This window comes from Peromyscus leucopus, chromosome 4, assembly GCF_004664715.2.
Source record: "Peromyscus leucopus breed LL Stock chromosome 4, UCI_PerLeu_2.1, whole genome shotgun sequence".
NCBI lineage: Eukaryota > Metazoa > Chordata > Mammalia > Rodentia > Cricetidae > Peromyscus > Peromyscus leucopus.
The window spans coordinates 63,772,968-63,782,423 of NC_051066.1; the positions used below are offsets into that span (position 1 = coordinate 63,772,968).

Here is a 9,456-nt window from a genome sequence, read left to right on the forward strand (position 1 = left end):
CTTAAAGGCCCCATTAATTCCCTCACAATCATGTTCAGGCATTACAGTACACACATGCACACAAACAATCAATAAAAACATAATTAAGGTCAAAATAAGTCATACAACTAACTTCTTCTGGAAAGGAACTGCTATAGGACTTGCTGTCTCATAAAAGGCCTTCTCATATGATAACTTACTTTAGAAATTTAACCTTAGCACTAGAAGACTTGGCCAATAGCACTGCTGAATCTCTGAAGGGCTTAACAACCTATGTGTTATGAAGCAAATATTGTCTAAGATAACCAGTTTTTCTTTGACTACTTAACTTCAAGCCAAAGAAGATTAAACATATTAAGAAAAAAAACTGTTACATCTGCATCATTTGTAACTCTGTTTGATCGAAATCAATATGTATGCATGTATATCTATATCTATCAATAGGTGACATATATTATATATATGGGTATATATATATATGTGTGTGTAATAACAATTAATGAAGAGAAGAGGCCATGACTTTGAAAGAAAACAAGAAGGAGTAAATAGAAGGGTTTGGAGGGAGTAAAAGGAAGAAAGAAATGTAATAATTACAGTATAGTCTCAAAAATTAAAACAAAAACAGTTAAAATTTCTGTGAACAGATGGCTTACTTGCATGATTACAATGGAGGAACAGGCTGACTTGAATGGCCAGCTGGCCACCAGAGTCCAGGGAAATGTCTGAGTCTGTGCTATGACCAAGGGCCAGGTCTTGATCTGGGACCCTGGAGCACCTGAGGGGGCCTGTGTTGATGTATGTGTTTCCTGTTGTCTCTGGGGGCCCTGTAGGGGCCCGTGGTCTGGGCCACCACCTGGAGCCACATTGGAGTCTAAGAGCTGTGCTGCCGTGGGGGCCCTGCCAATATGTGTGAACTACATAATCACTGGGGCCATGGTGGTAGCCTGGCTCAGGCTGCTGATGAGGACGATATCTGTGTCGGTGGTCTTGTTGCAGCCAATGTCTATTTTGATGTCCCAGGCCCATGCTGGTGCCAGAGTCCACTAGGATGTCCAAGGTCTGGACTGCCACCTGTGACCACGTTGGTGTCTGAGGGCAGTGCTGCCGATGGTGCCAGGCAAATTTGGGTGGCCATGGCTATCAACTGGGGCCATGATATCATCTGGACCAGGGCTACAGCCAAGGGCCATGTCTGGGTTCGTGGCCCTGCTGTGTCCAGGGACTGTGTTGATGTCTGTGGCTTCTGAGACCATTGAAGACATGCCAATGCCAGGGGATCTAGGCTGCTACCTGGGGCCATGTTGGTGTCCGAAGGTTACTCTGCTACAGGGGCCATGCTGGTCTGGATGGCCTGCACTACTATCTGGGACCTTGGTGACATCCAGTCCCAGGCTGCTGCCTAGGACCATGTCTAGTTCCGTTGTTCTACCACAGCCAGGGTGTGTTTTGATGTCCATGGTCCATGCTGTCACCAAAGGCCACATAGATGCCAAGGGTCTGGGCCACAACCTGTGGCCCAAAGGGCATCTGAGTAACACACTACTACCAAGGACATCCTGATTTGTGTGGCCTGTGCTGTCATCCAGGGCTGTGGTATAGTCTGAGCCAGGGCTGCTGCAGAGCGCCATGTCTGGGTCTGCAAGCATGAAGACCTACATTTGGATCCTGAGAACCCATTTAAAAAGTTCTGCCCAGCAGTTTTTCCCTGTAATTGTAGCACTAGGAAGTCATGGCAGAAGAATTCTGAGAGTTCACTGGCTGGGAAGTCTACCCAATAGGTGAGTTCTAGGTTCAGTGGCAGACCTTGTATCAAAAAATAATATGAAGAGTGATATAGACCCTCAGATTGATTTTTGTTCTTAGGCATGTCATATACATACTCTCTCTCACACACACCTATCCCCATACACACAAATTAAATGAATAGGAAAGAATTAGGTTTATTTATATGAACATTGAACAAACTACTGACCACAAATTATTAAATATCAAACTACAAGGTCTGGGCTTTAGCTTAAACGTCAAGCACTTAGCATGAATGAAGCCCCAGCTTTACTCTTCAGCTACACACACACAGAGAGGGGGGGAAATAATAAATAAATAAAATTTTTTATAAAATTCCAAACTGCAGTAACATATTTGATAACTGTGTAATGTATGAGTGACCCATAAGCCCAACAATTTCAGAGTCACACTTTATGTGTGTATGTCAGTATCCATGTGTGTGTACTTGTATGTGTGCATGCACAGATATGCACAAGTACATGGAAGCCAGAGAACAACATCACATATTATTCCCAGACTCTGTACGGATTATTTTTTAAAATAGGGTACCATTTTAACACCTATCATAAGAGCTAAGATAAAAAACACTAATGACAGTTTATTTGGAGAGGATATGGAGCAAGGTGAATACTCCTCCACTGTTGGTGGGAGTACAAACTTGTACAGCCACTTTTGGAAATCAGTATGGTGGTTTCTCAAAAAAAAAAATACACCTCAAGACAAAATGATACCACTCTTGGGCATATATCCAAGGAATGTTCAATCATACTGCAAAGATATTGCTCAACTATGTTCATAGCAGCATTATCATAATAGCCAGAACCTGAAAACAACTAAATGCCGTCAACTGAAGAATGGATAAAGAAGATGTGTTACATATACACAAGGGAGTATTACTCAGTGGTAAAAAAAAAAAAAATAATGACATGAAATGTGCAGGCAAATAGATGGAAGTAGAAAATATTATCCTGAGTGAGGTAACCCAGACTCAGAAGGACAAACATGGTATATACTCACTCATAAGTGGATACTAGACATAAAGCAAAGAATAATCAGACTGCAACCCACCACTCCAGAGAAGCTAGCTAACAAGGAGGAGCCTATGAGTTGCCATGGGAAGAAGAAATAGATGAGATCTCCTGAGTAGTAAATGCAGGGGTAAGGGGGGAGGGCAATGGAGGGTAGGGGATTGGAGATGAGAACATAAGGGAATGGGATGGTATAGCTGAAACAGGGAAGGAGTGGAAGAGCAATAAAAGAGGTATCTTAATAGAGGGAGACATCATGGGGGTAGGGATAAAACAGGTGCTAGGGAAGTTTCCGGGAATCTACAAAGATGACCCCATCTTAGACTACTAGCAATAATGGAGAGGGTGTCTGAGCAGCCCTGTAGCTAGAGAGTTTTCTCTCCAGGTTCCGCCAAACCGCAGGAGTCCAACAGCCCACTTATAAAATAAACACACAGATGCTTATATTATTTAAGCTGTTTGGCCTAATGGCTCAGGCTTCTTGCTAACTGTTCTTATATCTTAAATTAGCCCACTTCTATTAATCTATACTTGGCCACATGCCTTGTGGCTTACTGGTACCTTACATCTTCCTTGTCATGGCAGCAGCTGGCAGTGTCTCTCTGACCCAGCCTTCCACTTCCCAGAATTCTTCTCTTCCTTGTCCCGCCTGTACTTCCTGCCTGGCTACTGGACAAGCAGTGTTTTATTTACTAACCAATCAGAGCAACACATTTGACATACAGAACATCCCATAGCACCAGCCTATCCCAGTAATCAGATGGGTGAATACCCTGTCACCATAGAGCCATCATCTGGTAACTGATGAAAACAGATACAGAAATCCACAGCCAAGCACCAGGCTGAGCTCTGGGAGTCCAGTTGAAGAGAGGGGAGAGGGATTATATGAGCAAGGGGCAAACAAACCAAACTGGTGGGAACTCATGAACTGTGGACTCATAGCTGTGGAGCCTGCATGGGACTGGACTAGACCCTCTGTATAAGTGAGACAGTTGTGTAGCTTGGTCTGTTTAAGGGGCCCCTGGCAGTGAGATCAGGATACTTGGATACATGGTGCATGTTCTGGCTTTTTGAAGCCCAGTGCCTGTGGTGGGACACTTTGCACAGCCTTGATGCAGGGGGAGGGCTTGGACCTGCCTCAACTGAATCTACCAGGCTTTGATGACTCCCCATGGGAGGCCTTACCTTTTCAGTGGAGGGTATGGGAGGTGGGTTGGGGAGAAGGCTGGTGGGGGGATTGGGAGAAGGAATGAGAGGGGGATCTGTGATTGGTATGTAAAATGAATAAAAACTTCCTTAATAAAGAAAAAATAAAATAAAATAGGGTGTCCTCACAGTCCTGAAACTTGTCAAATAGGCCAGCTAGCCAGTGATACCCCCTTCCAATGCCAAGTGCCTTCTTATCTCTATATCCCCAGCCCCAGGATTACAAACATGTTCCACCACTGTCCCGCTTTTTGGCACTGTCCTAATTTACTTACTATTGCTTTGATAAGGACCATGACCACAAACAAGTTGAGGAGGAAAAGGTTTTTGTCCTGATCACCATAATCTATTATATTGAGGGAAGCTAAGCAAATAGGGCAGTAACCTGGAGGCAGAAATTGAAGCAGAAAGATGGAGAAACACCACTTAATGGCCCACTTTATAACTTGTTTAGCATGCTTTCTTACACCATCCAGGACCACCTACCTGGGAGTGGCACACCCACAATGGGTTGGGCCCTTTTATATCAACCATCAATCAAGAAAATGGACTGTTCATAATCTGATGGAGGCAATTCCTCAACTGAGGCTCTCTCTTCACAGGTAACTACAATTTGTGTCAAGTTGACAAAAACTAAAGATGCTGGGGCTAATTTCCTGGCCTCATGCTTGTAAAACAAATAATATATCAGCTGAGTTATACTCTCTATAGGTAAAGGACACCTTTGACACATGGCTGATTACTTTAAGCTTGACTAAAGGGGCTGGGAAGATGGCTTCATGGGTTAAGGGTGATTGTTACTCTTATAGAGGACCCACATTTTCCTCCCAGCACCCACATCAAGCATTGCACAACCCCTTGTAACTCCAGTTCCATGAGATCTGATGCTGTCTTCAACTGGTGTACATTCATTCATTCATGTAGGCACACACACATAAACAAGAAATAAAATTTAAACAATCTAAAGTTGGAGCTTTAATGGGAACTGTCAATCTGTTTTCACCGCTGAGTGATGGGAGCAGATGACAAACGAAATTACACAATCTTTAAGACCCAATCATTTAATAACAAAAAGCATTTGGTGGGAGGGCATATATACACACACGCCGAGCAGAAAAGAATGAAATTAGCTGGCTAATAGACAACACAGACCATCCCAGAGGCTGAAGAAGGCTGAATGGCTAAAGCCATGCCACAGGGCTGGAAGCTCGTATTTGCTCTCAATACTTCAATGTACTTTTCAAGTCCACATTCAAAACTTCTACAGGGACTGGGGAGTTGGAACAATGGGGGAGAACAATTGCTGCACAAGCATGGGGACCCAAGCTTACATCCTCAAGTCCTATGTAGAAGCCAGGACTGCTCACCAGTACCTGCAGCTCCAGGAGTGGGCAGCAGAGGGTAGAAACACAGGTTCCCGGGCACTTGTTAGCAGTCAGCCTAACTGGAAAATCATCAAACTCCAGGTTCAGTGATAGTACCTAACTCAAGGAAATGTGTGACAGTGACAGAACACCAGACATCCTCCTCTGGCCATGTGTGTACATGTGTGCAAACTTACACAAACTCACACACACACACACTTTACTTTAATGTGTTGTGTTTTATTTAAAATAAGATAATTCCAATTTATACTCATCCTAAATTGAGAAAACACTAAAGGCATAAAAATATGTCAGTGAAAGTGGAAAAATAAAAGTCACTAAGGTGTTTAGTGGAGGACAGTGTCTAAGAAAAGCTACCAAGTGAATAGACTAAGTGTCTACCAAAATTAGGTGAGTGTAGACCTGCTGTGTAACAATCTGTCTGATTTATGTTTCTAAGAAAGCAATGCCCTGTCCTCATTTTTCTGTTAAGCCGACCTATAATTTGTAATAAATTGAAAGGAGAATTAAAAAAATAGATATTCTTGCTGAATATACAATAGTAATCAGAGAGAAAATATGATGCTGATTTCTTCTCAGAAACACTTTATATTTTAATGACAATGCATGTTTTGCTTCTGTGATGCATTTGTTTCAACAAGAAAGATTAATTTCGTGTTCTCAAAAGAGTGAAATCAATTGATCTACACGTTGAGACTTCCTCTTAGACTCTGTAATGTGGTCCTCCATCTTAAATAATGAAATATAACTTGGTTATTAAATTGGTCATTTAAATTAATTACCTTCTAGCATTTGGGTTAGGAAATAACTTGCAGTGCTTTTTCAAAAGAGAAGTTTGTTTTGTTAATTACTAATGTGTTGCTGATAGTTAATATTTCCTTTTAAGGATCTCTTTCATTCTTTTTTATTATTTTTCATACCTCAAGATGAATGTAACTCCTGAAGTTCATTTCCATATTATAAAATCCATGTGTATTTTAATTATCTTCCTATATAATCGTATTTCCCAGTCCTTTTTAAAAATTAGATGTTATTTCCTTGGAATGGACTTTTAAATGAAGATGAGCAAACAACAGTGTTGCATGAATACTAAATGGTCTTATAATAAATACCCAGAGCCAGATATTGGGGTAAATCCTTTAAGATCAGAAAAATAAAGGAACAAGCCACTAGAGAAACTTCTCACCACTGTGAATCCTCAGGCTAAATGGAAGGCGAGATCCTGTCTCCACAAATCCTCTGACTGAAAACCTCTGAGTCCTCAGCTGAAAAGAAATAGTTCCTGTCTCCTCATGGCTTATATGCCTTTCTCTGCCCAGCCATTTCTCTTTTTCCTAGCGCTGGGATTAATGGCATGTGTGCTTCCCAAATATTGCTAGCAAAAGCTAGAGATCTCAAGTGCTGGAATTAAAGGCCTTTGACTCTCAAGTACTGGGATTAGAGGTGTGTGCCACCACTGTCTGACCTCTATGTTTAATCTAGTGACTTGTTCTATTCTTTAATCTACAGGCAAGCTTTATTTCTTAGATTACAAATATCACAACACAACAGTCACTATATTTTGATAAAACTTTCTTCTGATTTCTCTATATGAGCTCTTGAAGTACTTTTCTGCCATAAGGAATTTAACTCATTATTTTCATTGAACATATCCTACCAAAACTTAAAAGGATAGCATTGAGCAATTAATTCCAATTTTTCTAACACCACAAAATGTGTAATTTTATAGAGACCTTGTCATAGGTAATGTTTCTATTGCTATGAAGAGATACTATGACCACAGTAACTCTTACAAAGGAAAATATTTAATTGAAGTACCTCACAGTTTCAGATGTTCAGTTCATTACCACCATGATAAGGAGCTTGGTGCTGGCTACATCTTTCAGGCAAGAGGAAATCAACTGTGACACTGGGAGTAGCTTGAGCATAGGAGAACTCACAGCCCACTCCCACAGTGATACACTTCCTCCAACAAGGCAAGACCTTCTAATAGAGCCACTCCACCTGGTGGCCATTTTCTTTCAAACCACCACAGGCTTCAAAGGCCAATAATTCTATGAAGTATTAAGTATATATTACTGATAAGCACAGCTTCATTTACTTGCTTTAGTTCATGTTTTCAATGCGTGGAACCCTGCTGACCCCAGTTCAGTAGTTCACAAAATTGATATTTTAATAGTCTTTGATTAATTACTAATTTAAATGAGTTTCATTGTCCACATTCATTCTACTAAAGACAGTGGAATCTATAACATATATGGCATAGTTTCTAAATATTTAATTTACACCTACAATTTTCTATTATAAAGCCACATGCCTAATAAACACCTTCAAATTAGTTGTATACTTCCATTAAAATTAGAGATTGACACCAAACTTTTCTCATTGCATTTTTCATCTCTGCATTTCTCAGTGTGTAAATTAAGGGGTTGAACATAGGAGCAATAATGGTGTAAAACAGTGCGAATATTTTATCTTCAGGGAAAGTGGTAGGAGGTCTAAGGTAGGAGAAGATTGCAGGCCCAAAGAATAAAACTATCACAGTGATATGAGATCCACATGTAGCCAGGGCTTTGCGTCTTCCTTCCGCTGAGTGAGTTCTTAAAGTGAGTAAAATAATGACATAAGAAACAAACAGAACCACAAAGGTCACCAAAGTGACAATACCTGAATTGGCCAGAACAAGGACACCAGTGATGTAGGTGTCAGCACAAGCAACTTTGAGCAGAGGAAAAATGTCACAGAAGTAGTGGTCAATTTGATTGGGGCCACAATAGGGCAACAAGAGTGCAATAGAAAACTGAGGAAATGAGTGGGCTGCTCCTCCAGCCCAAGCTGCTAACATTAGAAGATGGCATTTTGTCCTGCTCATTATAACCATGTAGTGGAGAGGCCTGCAGATAGCCACATAGCGGTCAAAGGCCATGACTGTTAGGATTAAGACTTCAATCATTCCAAAGAAGTGCATGGCAAAGACTTGCAGCATGCAGTTTGAGTAAGAGATGGTTTTCCGAACTACTAGCAGATCACCAATGAATTTCGGGGTCACACAAGAGGTAAAACATATATCCATAAAAGACAGGTGGCTGAGGAAATAGTACATTGGCTGATGAAAAAGAGGGCTGCATCGAATCGAGATAAGGATCACAAAATTTCCTAGCAAAAGAGCCATGTAACAGACTAAGAAAAGAACAAAGCAAAATATCTGTATGTCATGGTCATAAGAAAGTCCAAGCAGAATGAATTCAGAGACATTCCTCTTATTCTCCATGTATTTCAATGTTGCATTTCATATTTGTGAAGCAGAAAAATTAAATATCTAAAAATGAAAAATTCAAAATCTCCATAAAATGAGCAATGTAACAATTATGCAAAATTAACAAAAATGAATTGATGCAGTACAACAATAACCTTAATCATTTCATGTTGTTTGGTAGAAATGTTTTAGTATGTATCTTATGTAGAAGTCCATTGTGTGATGATTAGGAAATGAAAAAGCTGCATTTTTTCAACATTTTCAAACATGAAAAATAATTTATACTATTTTAAAATTACTCCGGTTACAGAAAATAAATATAACTACTACCAAAAAATGTTTGATAATAGTTTTAATTTAGGTAAAGTAAAATAATTTTACATATTATTAATTATTGTTCTTTATCCACTGATTTAACTTTTCTTTATTTAGTAGGATTGGGAGGAAATGTTCAAATTATATGTTTACTCACCAACGTATATTTACTTAAAATTCATCAACACAACTATTCAGCATGTGTGAAAAAATGATCTCCATTCTCATGTGAACATATATCATTAAGGGACATTAAAAAAACATTGTTGAAAAAAAATCAAGAAACAACTGTTCAAAATAATATGACAAAATATGGAATGAAAGTTGTAAAAGGATGAGTGCATTCATTCATTTTCATATTCAAATTTTACATGATAAAAATAGTTTTACTACAATTCATTTGAAACTTGCTATGGCAAAAATAAAGAACATATAAAGCCTTGGCAATTTCAATAAAAATATTCAAAGCCTGTATCATTCACATTACTTTATATCATGAAGA

At 39.7% G+C, this 9,456-nt stretch overlaps 1 protein-coding gene across 1 annotated transcript; it reads right to left on the reverse strand.

Annotated features, from left to right (window-relative positions):
• Positions 1-7,718: 7,718 nt before the first annotated feature.
• Positions 7,719-8,654, reverse strand: LOC114687265 (olfactory receptor 4P4-like). The gene has a single exon (XM_028861956.1). It carries the CDS (start codon positions 8,652-8,654, stop codon positions 7,719-7,721), a length of 936 nt encoding a protein of 311 aa, XP_028717789.1.
• Between the last annotated feature and the right edge of the window lie 802 nt (positions 8,655-9,456).

What these genes read in the sequence shown, in the direction of transcription:
- LOC114687265 (XM_028861956.1), bottom strand. Translation starts at nt 8,654, where the DNA reads ATGGAGAATAAGAGGAATGTCTCTGAATTCATTCTGCTTGGACTTTCT.